The sequence below is a fragment of the Podarcis bocagei genome (genome assembly GCF_964188305.1).
Source record: "Podarcis bocagei genome assembly, chromosome: 8".
NCBI lineage: Eukaryota > Metazoa > Chordata > Lepidosauria > Squamata > Lacertidae > Podarcis > Podarcis bocagei.
This window is the reverse complement of record NC_138133.1, coordinates 79,318,321-79,337,345: the sequence shown is the minus strand read 5'-3', so window position 1 is coordinate 79,337,345 and position 19,025 is coordinate 79,318,321. Positions and strand designations below refer to the sequence as shown.

The window sequence follows — 19,025 nt, the reverse complement described above, 5'->3', positions numbered from 1 at the left end:
CAGTTCTGACTTCACCCCCGGAGGCGCACTCCATTGCCTCTCGAGACAGACGGATGGCAACAGCAACTCCCCTCACCTCAGGCAGCAGGGCAATGTTCAGGGATGAAGGGCCTTGTAGTTAAACATATGTGGGCATGGGGAGGCAGATTCTTCTTCCCCGAGTTACAGCAATCTCTTTTTCCCCATTGTGCGGCAATGTATTTACAGGAGTTCCTAACATGGTGTCCTTCAGATGCTGCAACTCCTATCAGTGCCAGCATGTGGGCAATGGACAGGGATGGTGCAAGCTGTAGTCCAGCAGTATCAGGATATTATTATTATTATTACTATTCCCCGCCCATCTGGTTGGGTCGCCCCATAATAAAACATCAAACATTTACAACTTCTAAAAGCACCACTACCCCAGCATTTATATCCCAGCGCAGACACAACCTTTTAGACCTGTTTCATAATCGGAGGATAAAAGATATTGGGAGCATCTCAGAGAAGCAAAGTCCGCCTTACTCAAACAGCAACCTGATGCTTGAGACCACAAACCAAGGAGCTGTCAAGGTTGCTGACTTTCCTCTTGCTATTTTCCACTACAGTGGTACCCTCTACTTATGCGCACCTCTGGTTACGTACCCTTCGGGTTACGCACACAGCAAACCCAGAAGTATTTTTCCGGGTTTCGCCAAGCGCACATGCGCAGAAGCGCTCTACCGCGCCGCACGCATGCGCAGAACAGGCACCTCCGGTTGCGAAAACCTTGGGATCCGACCGGAGCTCCGGAACGGATCCCGTCCGCAACCAGAGGTACCACTGCACTGTATTGCAGAGCTGATCTCTCTCTCTCTCGTGCCTTTTCCACCTGCTTTAGTTAGCACCAATACTCTCTTCTTCAATTCTCTCAAAACTCTGAAACCATATTATTGTAGAGACACATATAATTGTAGAATTGGAAGGGAGCCTGAGGATCATCTGAGTCCAACCCCCCTGCGACGCAGGAATATGCAGCCGCCCCATATGGGAATCGAACCTGCAACCTTGGCATTATCAGCACCATGCTCTAATAACCAACTGAGCTATGGCAAAACAAATGTTGGAAGGAAACCATTGGGCTTATGCAGGGCATGCATCCAATTTGTGTGGGATGTTGTCTGGGTTTGATGGACTTCGCCATCACGTTATGTGTGCTTATAAACCCATCCAACTCTTGGTGGTGGATGGGCACTTAATTGGCAGAGTTGGGCAAGCTGTTCTTCAAAGAAGCTTGTCCACTGTCCTCCCGCTACAAAAGCTCTTACAAGCTTCCAAGAAATCAAGGGTTCCCCAGAACGGTTCGGCATTAGGCATGTCCTATTGCAGCAGAATTTATTGCACGGTCCTTCCAGAGAAACTGAGGTGTCAAAGACTTTAGCAAGACAACGAAAGCATGACACACAATGAAAAGCAAAGCAAAGAATTGGGACTCTCTCTCTCAAGTGTGTAAAAGTCAGCTCAGGTTAAGGGAGTAACTGCTAAATTAATCATTGGCGGATGCTATGGAAGGTACCTTCGTATCTCAGTCCTAGATTTCACAGGGTTCAATAGGATTTGCTTCCTGGTAAGCATTTAATAATACTAATTTTATTATTCTTGTTGGGTTGCCCCAGAAACTCTGGGTGGCTTCCAACACATATAAAAATGTAACGAAACATTGCACATTAAAAACTTCCCTATACAGGGCTGCTTTCATATGTCTTCTAACACTGAAACCTGATATCATGTCTTGCATCAAATGTCAGGGTCCTGCCAGCGTGAAAATTTTCGCTTGTGCAAAGGGATTTTCCCTGTGTACACTCCGCGCCCTACCCAAATCTCTTCTGGAGGGTTGGATAAACCCCCAGAAAAGATTCATGGGGTGCACTGGGGGAGGGGAGAAGTCCCATTCCACAAGTCCTTGCGCTGACAAAATGCTTACATAGTGCTACAGTATGTTGGATATAAGTTCCCCACTTCTCTCATTTGGACAGTGTTTTTTTAAAAAATAATTGAGTTGGGGGGCACAGAGTTCTCAACAATTTCTGGACCATCTAAGACCTTGTAAAGGCAATGAGTTAGGTGCACCAGGGGACTTGCTCACAACTCCCATAATTATTAGTATAAATAAAATAATATTCTAGAAATACAAATACATAGCTTCAGAGGACATATGGAATTAACCATGTGGTTCTTTGGATACTGTCCTACAAATGTCAGAAGCAGGCTGGATTCCAGGGCGAGAACTAATGCAGAAACAACTACACATTCCAGGGTGGGTATTCCATATGGCTTGTCTCAGCTTTATTTTCTAAACGAAAAGCAGTCAGGAATAATATGCCCTTTTATTTAAAAAGGAGAAGAAAAAAAGAAAAGGCTTTCACCAGCCAAAATGTTTGTCCCATAACAAGAGGCTATGTTGACACAGAAGGGCTATGTCAAAACACATCCCTGGAACAAAAGGTTAAAGTCCTCTGCCATATTTCATTTCCATAGGGATGTAAGTCATAATACAACAAAGCGGTGACTCAGAACTTAACACAAATCCACTAACACGCATTAGTCATGCGACCAAACAATGCACCGAGAGTTTACAGAAAACATGTTTGAGAAGGAAAAATAAAAAGAAAACTCATCAGGCCAGCCAATGGGCTGCCAAAATCACATGGAAATACATGTCTCCACTCTCCACAGGTATCAATACTGGCACTTCCTCGCTTTCCAAAGGTATGTGGTGTCACCCTAGCCCAGGCTTCCTCCGGAACAGTTGCTTGTGGGGAAAATCAATAATGGCAGCCATTCTTCTCCCTGAAAGGAGAACTTCCCCAGGCCTGCACAACGCACACTTGGGCAGCTTTTGCGGCCTAACAGGGTACCAGACCTTATTTTAACGATTTATTTTCCTGATACCACACAATCTGTGTTGGGCAGCTGCATTGGGGAAACTAGCCGCCATCTTAATTTCCCACAGTGGCCTTGAACATTGTTCTGGGGAGGTGTAAAGGTAAAGACGGACCCCCTGACCATTAGGTCCAGTCGTGGCCGACTCTGGGGTTGCGGTGCTCATCTCGCTTTATTGGCCATGGGAGCCGGTGTACAGCTTCCAGGTCTTGTGGCCAGCATGACTAAGCTGCTTCTGGCGAACCAGAGCAGCACACGGAAACGTCGTTTACCTTCCCACCAGAGCGGTACCTATTTATCTACTTGCACTTTGACATGCTTTCAAACTGCTAGGTTGGCAGGAGCACGGACCGAGCAACAGGAGCTCACCCCGTTGCAGGGATTCGAACCGCCGACCTTCTGATCGGCAAGTCCTAGGCTCTGTGGTTTAACCCACAGCACCACCCGCGTCCCAGGGGAGGTGTAGGAAACTGAAATAGCAGCACCCGCTGGGAAACCCAGAGCTGCCATTTTTAATTTCCCACAATGCCCCCAAGCCTAGGGTCATGGGAAACTACGGCAGCTCCTAGACTCAGCTGCCCGGGGATTGTGGGAGTGCCACTGCTGTTGCCCACTTCTGCTGCCACCAAAATGGGCCTAGCAGCCTAGAAGGGGGTCCACCAGCAAGAATTCTGGCAGGAGAGCCATCAGAGGTGGGAATGGCCTTGAGCTCTCCTGCAACTACCAATCTTCCCCAGTATTGCAAGAGAAGAGGACTGTGTGTATTCTGAGGTGTACCCGTGGTTCATATGGGGCAATGATAACAGCCAACAGGCCTGTCCATCATTCCACGTGAACTGATGGAGCCACTAGAATCTTTTACAATATGGGGAGGGTTGCTTCAGGAAGAAAAGGTAGACACCACTCTCAGGGGAGAAGTTTTCTACTAGCTCAGCATTAGTGCATGTGGAAAGCCACAGCAGAAGGATGCAACTGATCTCAACACGCAGGGCAAAGGAAGGAGTATCTCCTTTGAGTTTGGCAGCCTTATTTAAGAAACCTGAAGTGATATGTTCTGCGGCATACATGTTCTCATACATGCTCATGTGTCAACTTCTGCCCATGTGCTTGGTTGGGTCGGCCTAGCAAAAACAGCAGGTAGACGCTCCTGCCACTTGCGGAGAGAAGATTTAGACATCAGTTCTACAGTTTGCAGCTTTTGTTACTACCAAGCTACAATCCTTTAGCTGCAAGCAGTCTATACAGCTCACTACCCTACCAGGCTTTGCCATATATCTCCTCGCTGATCCACATATTTGCCTTCCTGTACATGGCTTCCCTTTATGTTCCCATTCCTCCTTCCCAGTCTGCAGACACCAGTTCCCACTCAGCTTTCACGGAGTCCCAGAGCCAGCAGCTCAGGGAAGTGAAATATCAGCATCATCGTGCATCTGGCATCATGACCCTGGGGTCAGATTCCTGTTCTTCGAAGGGATGAGATTGAGGACTTTCTGAGTTGGACATGTAACAGCATGTAGGGTTAGCCCCAAGAGCATGTCCATAAGATGGGGCCACTGCAGCAGTGCCCCTCCAGCCCGAAGAGGTTGCACTGCCACCCTCTAAGTTTGAGGACTCGGTTACAGAAGTCCCAGTCGAACCAGAGTCTCCCACACTCTGCCGGGGTAAAAAACTGCTGGAGCAAGCTAGGGCCCTTTTAACTGAAGGTGCAGAACTGCTGCTCCTATATGAGGCTCAGTCTATGCTTGACTGTGTTGCTTTCTGGTAGCATTCAGGCTTGCCATGTTTGATGACCTCGATGCCTGCATCTCAACGTTTGCCAAGTTCCACACCCTGGCAAATGGAATACAGCAATACCTTGGTTTTTGAACAGCTTAGTTCTTTAACGTTTTGATGCCCAAACGCCACAAACCCAGAAGTGACTGTTCTGGTTTGCAAACTATTTTTGGAAGCTAAACGTCTGACGGGGCTTCCGATTGGCTGCAGGAGCTTCCTGCAGCCAATCAAAAGCCGTGCTTTGGTTTCAGAACGTTTTGGAAGTTGAACGGGCTTCCGGAATGGATTCCGTTCGACTTCTAAGGTACAACTGTATATGGTCCAACGCCTGTTCCTGAAACCTTGCAGGATTCCTCCTCTTCGCTGCTCGCATGCCCGCTTTGAGCAAGTGAACCATGAGAAGATCAAAGAGGAGGTGCAACAACTTCCACGCACCTTGTCTTCCCCTGCTGGTAGGTAACTGAGGATTGGCCCCACAGCAAGAAGAAAGCGAACGGGTGGTAGCAACAATGGTTGAAGGAGAGTGGTTGCACACAAGGAGGAGAGACACTCAAAATGTCTTATTTTTTATTTTTTTATTTTTAATGCAAAGTTACAGCAAAATTACAAACAATGAATCCAAAATAAAACAGTACAAACAAGGGGGGGGGGGACACAAGAGAAAAAAGAACACAAACAACCCCCATACGTCTACAAATAAAACCATATCATCATTCTAATCATTACGTATTGTCAGGGAACTGACATCGGAGCTAGAGGCGGAGGGAAGGCTCTCAAATGATGCTGGAGAAGGGCCCAGCAGGGAGAGAGGCAGCTCCGCAGATGGGGAAGCAAATCAGCGCAACACCAGGGATATAGAGGGGCTGATGGGGGAATCGGCGAGAGGACTCCAGGATTCTTCACCGGACACCAGCGGGGAGAGCACGGGTCCTCCGCTACCCACGCCCACCCTGCGCAGAAGACTTCCGCGCAGAGAGAGTAGGAGGAGACTGGGTGTCAAACAACTTTTATGTTGGAAAAGATTTAAGAAACGCCCACTGACGGATTCTGCTAGCGACTGAGGCAGCCACGAAGTGAAGGACTGTCCAGACAGAAAGGTTTAACAAGGCAACATAGCCAGGAGAGGCGGCAACTTACGCACGAGCAACCCCATACCTATTACACGTATATATACACATATTGACTTCCTTCCTTTGTTCTAAGACCTCGAAATTTTTACTCTTTCTAAATTGTTGTGTCTAATGTAGATTACCTCTATCTTTATACTTTTTGCACTATTTTTCTCTTTCTTTAACCCTGCAAAGCTTCATTCGTTACATGTTGTCCTCTTAGTCATTTTTGTACTCTTTCAGAGTGGCCAAAGCTCTTAACCCTGAAAGCCACGAGCTAAAATAACTCTACATGACAAGCAGAGCGAGAGACCACAACTGAGCTTCCCCCTACGCACAGCAGCTCAGAGGCACATCACAGAGCACCTCACACTTACTGTATGAAAGCTCCCAGGAAGCCATTAGGAAGGCTGCCAAGCTGGGAGAAAACACCAAGCAATTCTGCGCTCGGACAATCCAAATTCTGCATCAAGAAAAAGATGGATTATGCAACCTGTATACATTAGGGGTAGGTAGGAAAAAAGGTTAGAAAGATCACTAGGAGACCACCACCCTAGATCTGCAAGGATTTCCAACTCCCACTTTCTGCTGAACAGCAACAGCTCCCCCTGCTTCACTAAATTAGACAGCTAGGATCCCTGGTCCGTAGAAACTCAGGTACAAATTGCATATTACCTTTGGAACATTCCAGTGTGTGCATCACAAAGCATAGCAGGAAATTGGCCCTGCGCCTTGGGCCACCATATCGCACCCGACGATAATTAGTGGACCTTGGAGATCTAATAAAATGGGGAGGGGACCCCAAATATTGCTGGACTCCAACTCTCGTCAGACCCAGCCAGCATAGGCCATGACCGAGATGATGGAAACTGTAGTCCAACAACATCTGGAAGGCCACAGCATCCCCACAGCTGTAATTTTAGAAACTATAGATTCTGTAAGGCTGAAGTCTGTGATGTAAATTATGCAAAATGGGGGGGAATAATAATTTCTTGGTTTTGCATAATTAATTCTGCACATTATTGTTTTCCCTATTAATTTTCTTTTGCAGTTTGGGATGTGTAAGAAGCATTTGAGGGCCCTCAATTCTCTCGCCGCCACCGCTAGATGTCTTATTCAGCCTGACTTCTGTGATTTCAGTGAGGATGGTCCATTCATTCTGAAGGCATATGGGCTCGATGAACTAAGTTGCCATCTGTCATTCACTTCAAAGGGGCGTGTTCAGGAAAGTTCCCCAGCAAATTGTGCCATTTCTAGTTACGGTTTAGACAAGTTAAACTGGCATTGGAAAAAATAAAAATGCGGGTTATCAGCCTGCAGGACACTTTTTCGCTATCAGCTTAAAGGAGAAAAGAAAGAACACTTGGGATGTTAATAGATTATAAAAATGCAGGAAAGGATTTTTACCCATTTCGGAGTTTTAGCACTTCAAAAATGCAGACCCACCGGATTTGGGAAATGAAACTTATCGGAGCTTTAGCTCACAACAGGACTCGATTTATTCAGAGAGAAGCTTATTGCCCCAGACTTGGAAGGAAAATGCCACAAATACTATAACTGGAAGATTAAAAAAACATTGTGTTTCCTATGCTTCCTGGGGGGGGGGCGAGCTGCAACAAAAAGGAGTCCAACTGTGCCCCTCTCTCACTTTCCACAATTACGATGCAAAGTGAATTTAGCTACGTTTTCCAGCCTTTGAAACATCAACAAGAAATTGGGGTGGGGGGTGGAGAGAAATAATTGTCACATTAAAAGAGTGACACCCGTAGCATACAGAAAGTGGGTCGAGAAAAGATTTTCTCACTCTCTCATAACAGTAGAACTTGGGGATACCCAATGAGGATTCAGCACAGGGGGACGCAGGTGGCGCCGTGGTCTAAACCACCAAGCCTTTTGGGCTTGCCGATCGGAAGGTCGGCGGTTCGAATCCCCGCAACAGGGTGAGTTCCTGTTGCTCGGTCCCTACTCCTGCCAACCCAGCAGTTCGAAAGCACGTCAAAGTGCAAGTAGATAAATAGTGCATTTACTCGAGTCTAATGCGCCATTGAATCAAATGTGCACCTCGAGTTTCAGAACCTGGAAACCCCAAAAAGAGCATGTGCTGGCGAATGTAAATGTGCCATCGAATCTAATGCGCACCTTAATTTTGGCCAAAAAAAGGTGAGCGATAGATTTGAGTAAACATGGGAGGTACCACTGTGGTGGGATGGTAAACGACGTTTCTGTGCGCTCTGGCATTCGTCATGGTCCTCCGTGCGCCAGCAACGATTTACCCTTGCTGGCCACATGACTTGGAAAAGCTGTATGTGGACAAATGCCGGCTCCCTCGGCCTGAAAAGATGAGTGCCGCAACCCCATAGACACCTTTGACTGGACTTAACTGTCCAGGGGTCCTTTATTTTTAACCATGCAGTACATAGCTAAACTATGGCATTTGCCTCCACCGAAAGCAGCGATGGCCGCCAACTTGGAAGGCTTTTAATAATAATAATGGAAAAAAATATTTATATCCCGCCCTCCCTAGCCGAAGCCAGGCTCAGAGCGGCTAACAACAGTAACAGTAACAAAGTTTACATAAAATCACAATCTATTAACTGAAATACATTCTAAAATCAATTCATTCTAAAAATCAATTCAGAATCAAATTAATGGCAACCATTGGGCTAGGGTTCTATGAGGATTACCAAAGGAGGGGGTCAGACTGTGCCTTGGCCATAGGCCTGGTGGAACAGCTCTGTCTTGCAGGCCCAAGATGTCAAGTCCCGCAGGGCCCTAGTCTCTTGTGACAGAGCGTTCCACCAGATCGGGGCCACAGCCGAAAAAGCCCTGGCTCTGGTTGAGGCCAGCCTAACCTCCCTGTGGCCCGGGACCTCCAAGATGTTTTTGTTTGAAGACCGTAAGGTCCTCCGTGGGAGAGGCGGTCCTGTAGGTACCAGAGTCCTAGGCCGTATAGTGCTTTAAAGGTTAAAACCAGCACCTTAAACCTGATCCTGTAGTTCACCAAGAGCGGGTTAGAAAAAATCACGGAGAAGGAGGCAATAATAATAATAATAATAATAATAATAATAATAATAATAATAATAATAATAATAATAATAATTTATTTGTACCCCACCCATCTGGCTGGGTTTCCCCAGCCACTCTGGGCAGCTTCCATAGAAACCAAAAAACACTAAAATATCATACATTAAAAACTTCCCTGAACAGGGCTGCCTTAAGATGTCTTCTGAATGTCAGGTAGTTGTTTATCATTTTGACATCTGATGGGAGGGAGTTTCACAGGGCGGGCGCCACTACCGAAAAGGCCCTCCGCCTGGTTCCCTGTAGCTTTGCTTCTCGCAATGAGGGAACCGCCAGAAGGCCCTCGGCGCTGGACCTCAGCGTCCGGGCAGAACGATGGGGGTGGAGACGCTCCTTCAGATATACTGGACCGAGGCCGTTTAGGGCTTTGAAGGTCAACACCAGCACTTTGAATTGTGCTTGGAAACGTACTAGCCAAGATGGCTGTGTGCTGCCTCCACGGCTAGAGACAATGCTCCTGAATACCAAGTGAGAAACCTCACTGTGACCGCGTGCCATTGACAGGTGAGCAGCCTCGAACGACTAGAGCCCGACTAAAAAGAGGACCTCTCAGCTCAGCCTACAACATCCTTTTATCCAGCCATGTTGCATGGTTGCTTTTCACTCCTATAAGAAAAACGTAAGCCCTGCAAGTGGGAGAACAGAGTGGCACCAGCGAATGCAAAACCCACCTCCCACTTCCAACACACGGCTCCCCCCCCCCAACAGGGATCTCATAGGAATGGGCAGAACAGCCGTGATGTGGGTTTTCCATAAAATTTCCCTACCCACATTAAGGTCGTTTGCATTGGGGGATATTCCATTTGCAAAGGCAAATTTTCTGATGCTTTAGAGAGCGATCTAATTTAGTGCCTTTATTTGCTTTCAGGAAACAAAGGTAAAACACATAATAACACACTGAAACCAAACCTGCCTAATAATGCATTTGCAACTGACGTATATCTGTGGTTACTAATAACTTATGAAAACAGAAACTTCTTTGTTGAAAATTAAAGCACTGGGAAAATTCCTGCCCCACATCACTGAAGAAGAGCGCAAAAGATATCTTGTCTGCACAGTGGTATCGACAATACGAAAGTCTTCCCTCCCTCATCACAAGCAAACCATAATGGAAGGCACTTTCTCAACATAAATGAATGGATAAGGAGGAGGATCTAGCGCAATCAGAGAGGAGCCGGTCTACCCCATTTTCTTTCAGAATACACCATTTAATTTCCTCTCCCCACTGCTTTTCCAGGGGAAGAAGACACCCTTAGCAATCTCATAGAATCATAGAATCCTAGAGTTGGAAGAGACCACAAGGGCCATCGAGTCCAACCCCCTGCCAAGCAGGAAACACCATCAGAGCACTCCTGACATATGGTTGTCAAGCCTCTGCTTAAAGACCTCCAAAGTAGGAGACTCCACCACACTCCTTGGCAGCAAATTCCACTGTCAAACAGCTCTTACTGTCAGGAAGTTCTTCCTAATGTTTAGGTGGAATCTTCTTTCTTGTAGTTTGGATCCATTGCTCCGTGTCCGCTTCTCTGGAGCAGCAGAAAACAACCTTTCTCCCTCCTCTATGTGACATCCTTTTATATATTTGAACATGGCTATCATATCACCCCTTAACCTCCTCTTCTCCAGGCTAAACATGCCCAGCTCACTTAGCCGTTCCTCATAAGGCATCGTTTCCAGGCCTTTGACCATTTTGGTTGCCCTCCTCTGGACACGTTCCAGTTTGTCAGTGTCCTTCTTGAACTGTGGTGCCCAGAACTGGACACAGTACTCCAGGTGAGGTCTGACCAGAGCAGAATACAGTGGCACTATTACTTCCCTTGATCTAGATGCTATACTCCTATTGATGCAGCCCAGAATTGCATTGGCTTTTTTAGCTGCCGCGTCACACTGTTGGCTCATGTCAAGTTTGTGGTCAACCAAGACTCCTAGATCCTTTTCACATGTACTGCTCTCAAGCCAGGTGTCCCCCATCTTGTATTTGTGCCTCTCATTTTTTTGCCCAAGTGCAATACTTTACATTTCTCCCTGTTAAAATTCATCTTGTTTGTTTTGGCCCAGTTCTCTAATCTGTCAAGGTCGTTTTGAAGTGTGATCCTGTCCTCTGGGGTGTTAGCCACCCCTCCCAGTTTGGTGTCATCTGCAAATTTGATCAGGATGCCCTTGAGTCCATCATCCAAGTCGTTGATAAAGATGTTGAATAAGACCGGGCCCAAGACAGAACCCTGTGGCACCCCACTAGTCACTCTTCTCCAGGATGAAGAGGAACCATTGATGAGCACTCTTTGGGTTCGGTCAGTCATCCAGTTACAAATCCACTGAGTGGTAGCATAGTCAAGACCACATTTTACCAGTTTCTTTACAAGAATATCATGGGGCACCTTGTCAAATGCCTTGCTGAAATCAAGGTAGGCTACATCCACTGCGTTCCCTTCATCTACCAGGCTTGTAATTCTGTCAAAAAACGAGATCAGGTTAGTCTGACATGACTTATTTTTCAAAAATCCATGCTGACTATTGGTGATCACAGCATTCCTTTCTAGGTGCGCACAGACATCTGGTTAGCATTTTGTGGCAACTGAATAGATTCCATCCTCATTGGAATGTACTGTATTTCCCCCCCCCCAAAAAAAAAATTAATAAAAAAATTGTGCTAATGTAATGGCGCTGTGAGTTAAACCACAGAGCCTAGGACTTGCTGATCAGAAGGTCGGCGGTTCAAATCCCCGCGACAGGATGAGCTCCCATTGTTCGGTCCCTGCTCCTGCCCACCTAGCAGTTCGAAAGCACGTCAAAGTGCGAGTAGATAAATAGGTACCACTCCAGTGGGAAGGTAAATGGCGTTTCCGTGTGCTGCTCCGGTTCACTAGAAGTGGCTTAGTCCAGTGTTTCCCAACCACTGTTCCGCGGCACACTAGTGTGCCGCGAGATGTTGCCTGGTATGCCGCGGGAAAAATTAAAAAATTCGAAAGATTTTTTTTTTAAGTCAAATTTTTGATTGGGGCGCCGTCACTAGATGACCCCTGGGGTTAGCTCTGCGCCTCCCTCCTCCTCCTCCTCCTCCTCCTCCTCCGGGGAGGCCCTTCCTGGCTCTCGGCCAAGGCTTGGCGGCTGCCACTCACTCACTCGCTCGCCCACCCGTCCCTCCATCCCTGCACCCGGCCTCTCCCCCTCTGTCCCCGGCGCGGGGGCTGCCGGGATCCGTAGTCCCCTCGCCCTTGGGCTCCGCGCCCGCGCGGGGTGCGCAAACTATGTTTCCCAGCGTGGCCTGGCGGGCCGGGTGTTTTGTTTGAAGCGCTCTTCTCCCGGCCATGGAATGAGCGCAGCAGCGGCGGCCGGGCGGGCAGGGGCTCTTCCGCGCAGACCCCGCGCAGCCTGCCTGCGCCCCCGCGGAGATCGGGCGGCAGGATGGAGCCCGGGGATCCCCGCGGAGGCGGAGCGGCGGCGGCGGAGGCTGCCCCCCAGGTTGGGCTGTGTCGGGGGGGGTTATTTTTGCAATGCTGCATCTGCGCCAGAGGGGACGCATCGGACCGCGGGGAGACCCCTTGGCGGGCGTGCAAGGCAATGCATGCGTGCAGGCGTTGCATGGAGTGCAGTGCAATGCAATGGCAACGCGGCGCCCTGCATGCATGCATGCAACTTCCACCGGCGCTCCGGACTTGGCAGGTGAGGGGGGTCCCCAGTGGGCGGCAGAGAGAGCCGGGAGGGCGAAGGGGAGCCGGGGGGAGCAGCGCTGCTCCCCGAGCCGAGGGGAAACTTCGGCGTCGTTGCGCCGGGTGTTGGAAGCGGAGGCTGGCGGGGGCCCCTCACCTGCAAAACCTGGTCGCCTCTCATATATTTCGTGCATTGCATTCATCGCCCGCTTTCTCCTCCAAGGTGCTCCCGGGGGCGCGCGTGGTTCTCCCCGTGTTATCCTCGCAACAACAGCCCTGCGAGGTGGGTCAGGCGAGTGGCCCAAGGGAGCACCCAGGGATTGTCCTGGCCAGGTGGGGTGATTTGAACCCTGCTCTCTGCCCGGTCTTCGTCCTCATTTAGCCCCCACATGTGCATGACTGTGCATGACTGAGGTTTTCCCCCCTCGTCTTGGCTATGGTGTGAGTCTGTGCTGTTAATTAATGGGGTTCTGCCTTCGGAGAAGATGAGCCAGCCCTCAAGGAGGTGATTATGTAATTTGCTAGCAATTCATGTCCCTCCCGGCGTGACGCTGCGCGCTGACGTCACAGGGCTGTAATGGTGGTGTGCCTCGAGATTTTTTTCATGAAACAAGTGTGCCTTTGCCCAAAAAAGTTTGGGAAACACTGGCTTAGTCATGCTGGCCACATGACCCAGAAGCTGCACACCGGCTCCCTCGGCCAGTAAAGCGAGATGAGTGCCGCAACCCCACAGTCGTCCGGACTGGACCTAATGGTCAGGGGTCCCTTTACCCCTTTACCTAATGGCTTGTTTGCCCAGACCATGATTTAGCACCTTCTGTGTACAAAGTATGTGGTCCTTCATAGAGTCACAGTCAGTCTTCATCTCTAGTTTGGAGAAATCACCAGACAGGCCAGTTTAGCAAACCAAGAATGGCTTCTAAGACAATGGTTTGAATGACAGATGGGGTGATGCGGAGAAGCTTAGGAAAGGAAGTAAAGGGAAGAACTGGAACCCCACTTTCCCCACCCTCCATCTAATTGGTGGACCTCTGAGACGAGGGTGGGGAACCACTGTCCCTTCAGATGTAGATGAACTACAACTCCCACCATCCCTGGCCGTGATGTGGTTGATTGGAATTATAGTTCAGCTACATTGGGAGGGCCAAAAGTCCCTCGCACCTGTTCCAAGAAGTCATTCTGTAACCTGATTTGGGGAAAGAACTACTATAAATAAGGTAAGGGGGTTGGTTATTTTCTCTCCCTTTCAGGCTACTGACGTGGAACAGGTGATTCACTCAGGTATATGCGGACAATAATAAATAATAATAATAAATTTTATTTATATCCCGCCCTCCCCAGCTGAAGCCGGGCTCAGGGCGGCTAACAACAATCAAATAATCAAATAACCAAGCAGGTTATTAAACATTGTTGTGGGTGATAACACCTTTTATGGGCTAATTTGCAAAGCTATGGCAACACGAAGATGATTGGGAGGGGAAATCAAATCAGTAGGGCTATGGATTGAGATTACTGGTGAATTTCAGTTTTCCCACTAACATATTCACCACTTGTGGCTGTGTAAAAGTTGCTATGCCAAATTACCATCCTGCTGTAGCCTTTCCTACAAACAACCGACCAGGAAGTGTGTGTTTAGCTATTTTTCAAGGCTTAGGGTAATGATGTTTTTACCGACGCTGCATCAAAGTGCCACTTAGCAAGTGCGTTACCGGACGTTTTATGGGTTCTATTCTTCCAGGACATTACATTCTGTTCTCGTACCCATGAAACTTAGTTTCCTCATATTGTGCAACTAATCGATCTTGAACCTGAATATTCTTCTTGGGCAACTCTTCGTCTTGATCCTGAATATTCAGAGAGATTCCCATCAGGATGAATTTTGCAAATCTTCCTGCTTCAAACAGTTATATAATAAATGCTGCAGAGAAGGAAGACATTCCACCTCTAGCACTTCCCACCAGAAGTTAATCGTTGCCTGGAAGTCCCTCCCTCCTCCAATCAGCAATCAGTTAGCCTCTTGCATCAGTCAAATTCATTCTACAACCCCAAAAACTGCAAGGCGCTGGGGTATAATAAGGGGGTGGCACACATTGGTTATTGTTACTGATCTTATTATTTTTTGCATCTTTATTTTACATCTTATTATGATTCATGTGGAAATGGTTTAGTTTGGCTGTGTACTTTCTGATGCTTTATCTATTGTTTATGACTGCTTTTGTTATGTTTGAAATAACATGATTTGTTTCATATTGTAAGGTAAAAGGTAAAAAGGTAAAGGACCCCTGGACAGTTAAGTCCAGTCAGAGGGGACTATGGGGTTGCAGCGCTCATCTCGCTTTACAGGCCGAGGGAGCCCGAGTTTGTTCACAGACAGCTTTCCGGGTCATGTGGCCAGCATGACTGAACTGCTTCTGGCGCAACGGAACACCGAGACAGAAACCAGAGCGCACGGAAACGCTGTTTACCTTCTCACCGCAGCGGTACTGGCGTGCTTTCGAACTGCTAGGTTGGCAGGAGATGACAGAGCAACAGGGGCTCACCTGGTTGTGAGGATTCGAACCGCCAACTTTCTGATCAGCAAGGCTCTTATTATGTTTTTAAGATAACTGAGATCCATCCAATTTGTTGTTAGCTAATCCTAGTTAAAGCTATGGTTTTCCCAATAGTAATGTATAGAAGTAAGACCTGGACCATAAAGAAAGCTGATCACCAAGGAATTGATGCTTTTGAATTATGGTGCTGGAGGAGACTCTTGAGAGTCCCATGGACTGCAAGAAGACCAAACCTATTCATTCTGAAGGAAATCAGCCCTGAGTGCTCACTGGAAGGACAGATCCTAAAGCTGAGGCTCCAATACTCGGGCCACCTCATGAGAAGAGAAGACTCCCTGGAAAAGACCCTGATGTTGGGAAAGATTGAGGGCACAAGGAGAAGGGGACGACAGAGGACGAGATGGTTGGACAATGTTCTCGAAGCTACCAGCATGAGTTTGACCAAACTGCAGGAGGCAGTGGAGGACAGAGGTGCCTGGTGTGCTCTGGTCCATGGGGTCACAAAGAGTCGGACACGACTAAACAACTAAACAACAACAATCCTGGCATGTAAAGAGCTGCATAGAATATATATTTGTGCATTTGGGTCACACCTTTATCGTGCCCTTAGTGCAACCCTATGATCAAGCAAATAGGAAAATGGATCTAAGGAAATAAGTTGTGTTTGGTCTTTACCATTGGACAGACCAATTACACACACACACACACACACACACACAACAACAACAACAACAACAACACAACAACCCCTCTCTACTTGCCCGTTATGGCTTGCTTCACTTCGGTAATGATGTATATAAAAGAGGATCTGGTCTTTTGCTTTCTTCCTAAAAGCTAAGCCAAATAATGGCATCATTGTTTATGTTCTTGGTCTTTAAAAGGGTGTTGGTTAACTTGGAAGTGGAAGAGAGAGAGAGAGAAATGCAGTAGTTCAAACGTACTGGAAAGGAGAAGTGGCACAAGGTAAGTCATTTTACAGGTGAGATAAATGTCTCACAGAAGGGAGTTTCCACTCCTGATCAAACAAAGGGTTTCCCACAGTCCGTTGCTGGAAACATCACAGTAATCCAATGGCTCATTTCTTACTCAGCGGGTTGCTGAATCAATCAAAAGAGGATGTTGTTACAGTTCACCTGCTGTTTCGCTCCAACAGCAGCTTAAGTCAACAGCAACTCGGCTTTCAAAGCCACGCAACTGTATGAATTACTGACAATCCTTCATTTTCATCAGACATGTTTATTGTTTTATAAGTAGCACGGGGTAAAGGGTTATTTGAGGCAGGAGAGAGAGAGAAAGAAAAAAAGAGTTGAACTCCAGGAACTGGCAGATATCTCACAGTGACTTGCATATCGTTCACAAGTCAGCTGAACATGTCTACTAAAATCCACCAAAAAATTGCTTCACCTCACAACCTTCAAACCCCAGCATTTCCAGGGAATGTCCCCTGTCTGAAACCCCAGAGAGTCACTGCAGGTCAGTGAAGGAAATTCTGAACTAGATGAACCATTAAGGCAGCTTCCTATGCTCTTCTGTACTGCCAAACTTCAGTTTTATCCAGTTTGTCAGAATACCTTTCAAATCAGTGTGCCTCTGTAGGGGTCGTACTGCTTGTTCCACATGTAACGCGATGGTTGTCGCTTACCTGATTCACAGTGTCTTCAACAGCTTCCATATAGTGGTTCATTTCTCTGCTCATTGCAGCGTATTCCAACATCACCCTTTCCATTTCATCAACCTCTTTCATGTCGTCTGCAAAATAAACGATTTATTTTGCGTGTTTTTTTAAAAAAAAATAAAGGCATTTGTTCTTCCAGACCTAGTGAGCTCATGGCTCTAAAGGAGTCAGACAAACACCAGAGACAGGATGAGAGGAAGAAGAAAAAACACTTGAGAGGTGGAAGAAAAAGCTGAAAACAATAAATTGATTTCAACACTAAGGCGGCAGTTCTCCAAGTGCTGTGTTGCAGACTAAAGCTCTAACCCAGGGGTCAGCAAACTTTTTCAGCTGGGGGCCGGTCCACTGTCCCTCAGGCCTTGTGGGGGGCCAGACTATATTTTTTTTGGGGGGGGGGAATGAACAAATTCCTAGGCCCCACAAATAACCCAGAGATGCATTTTAAATAAAAGCACACATTCTACTCATGTAAAAACACGCCGATTCCCAGACCGTCCTCAGGCCAGGTTGAGAAGGCGATTGGGCCGGATCCGGCCCCCCGGGCCTCAGTTTGCCTATCCATGCTCTAACCATACACTTAAAACAAAGGATGTGCAGGCCTCATGAGTGGGAAAAGAAGAGGAACTTTTTATTCTTTGTTTCCAAAGCTAGCAGATATTTTGCACTTCAGGGTGGTAACACCAGAGTATTATCACTGTCAAATCAACATGGATACAGATAACCATTCACCAGCTGTTCACCTGACACACTGCATGTCAATCACTTGCCACGCTAGTTGAATAACTTTGATGGGCAGTAGGGATATTTCTCCTCGCTTTGTGGGGAGGCACAAAATAAATGTACCAAGTGGTTACAGTTGGATGAGAGGTTCTCCACAATTGGCCCCCTCTCTTTTAAAAAACCTCCTCCCCGTTTCATCCTCTCAACAACCCTGCCAAGTAGGCTGGGCTGAGAGGGACTAGCTCAGTAAACTTCATTGCCAGCTGGGTTTGAACTCATGTCTCCTCAGATTTCTAACCGCCACAGCTCATTGGCTTCCCACTACGGGTTTTATTCTAAATACCGTATTTTTTGCTCTATAAGACTCACTTTTCCCTCCTAAAACGTAAGGGGAAATGTGTGTGCGTCTTATGGAGCGAATGCAGGCTGTGCAGCTATCCCAGAAGCCAGAACAGCAAGAGGGACTTCTGCTTTCACTGCGCAGCGATCCCTCTTGCTGTTCTGGCTTCTGAGATTCAGAATATTTTTTTTCTTGTTTTCCTCCTAGGTGCATCTTTTGGTCTGGTGCGTCTTATAGAGCGAAAAATACGGTAACTGCTTTTATTTATTTTCACAGCACAGAAGATAAATTTTGAGGAAACAATTGCTACAGCAGTCAACGACTGATAAAATGACATACTTCTGTCATGCCATGTGTTTCGTTTGATTGCTCTAAGAGATCGCACCACGTTTTCCCATGAGCGCTGGGTGGATTCCTGCCACAGCCTGAACCATTTAGGTATTCCATAAACATTTGCCGTCTGTTATAAAAGGAATATGGATTTGTGTTTGCCATAATGGTTTTATTCCAAAATATTTGTTGTTTTCCTGCCCACCACTACCGAGAGTATTTTATTCATACCCTTCAAACACTTCCCCACTTCAACTTTGTCAACGTACATTTTGTCATACAACATGACAGGTGTTTTCCAGGTTCTTCAAACGTTAAGTTATGTTTTTACAGCTTTTGCAATCAAAAGTCACTCTGCAGTTCTTGGGCAACCTCAACGAATGCATTACTCAGAGAGACACTTCCCAGATTTTTTTTATGCAAGAAAGATGGTGAGAGAGGGAGAAAGAGTGTGTGTCTGTGTGTAATTTCAGTTACCAACACCTAGTCATTAGGCAATCAGGGTATTTTGTGCAGAAGTTATATTTAGTGACTCATCACATTGCCTGAGAAATATTTAGTAGAAACACAAATGCCCTCTCTTGTCGAACTACGCTTTAGACTATAATTAGTCCCCATTCTTATAAATGCCAGCGTTCTAACATCAAAACCTGAGTCAGCATTTTCTAACCCACAGGAAATAATGGGAGGTGTGCTTAGAGCTGAAAGTGTCCCAACAAGAAGCTGTGCCTTACCCGTAGAAATTAGCAACCCAAAAGATTTGTGTTTTTCTCCTCCCTCCCCTCAAGGCAGTATATTCTATCTTTTAAGACCCATCTAATAATGATAATAATAATAATTTATTATTTATGCCCCGCCCATCTGGCTGGGTTTCCCCAGCCCACCTTTCAATCT

At 47.0% G+C, this 19,025-nt stretch overlaps 1 protein-coding gene across 2 annotated transcripts in view; it reads right to left on the bottom strand.

Annotated features, from left to right (window-relative positions):
• NSMCE2 (NSE2 (MMS21) homolog, SMC5-SMC6 complex SUMO ligase) overlaps window positions 1–19,025 on the bottom strand; it is a 213,190-nt gene that overhangs the window by 173,795 nt on the left and 20,370 nt on the right. For both annotated transcript variants that reach the window (XM_081205195.1, XM_081205196.1), the window contains exon 3: window positions 16,709–16,815. In XM_081205195.1, coding sequence (XP_081061321.1) covers window positions 16,709–16,815 — 107 coding nt within the window. The remainder of the gene's footprint in view (window positions 1–16,708; window positions 16,816–19,025) is intronic.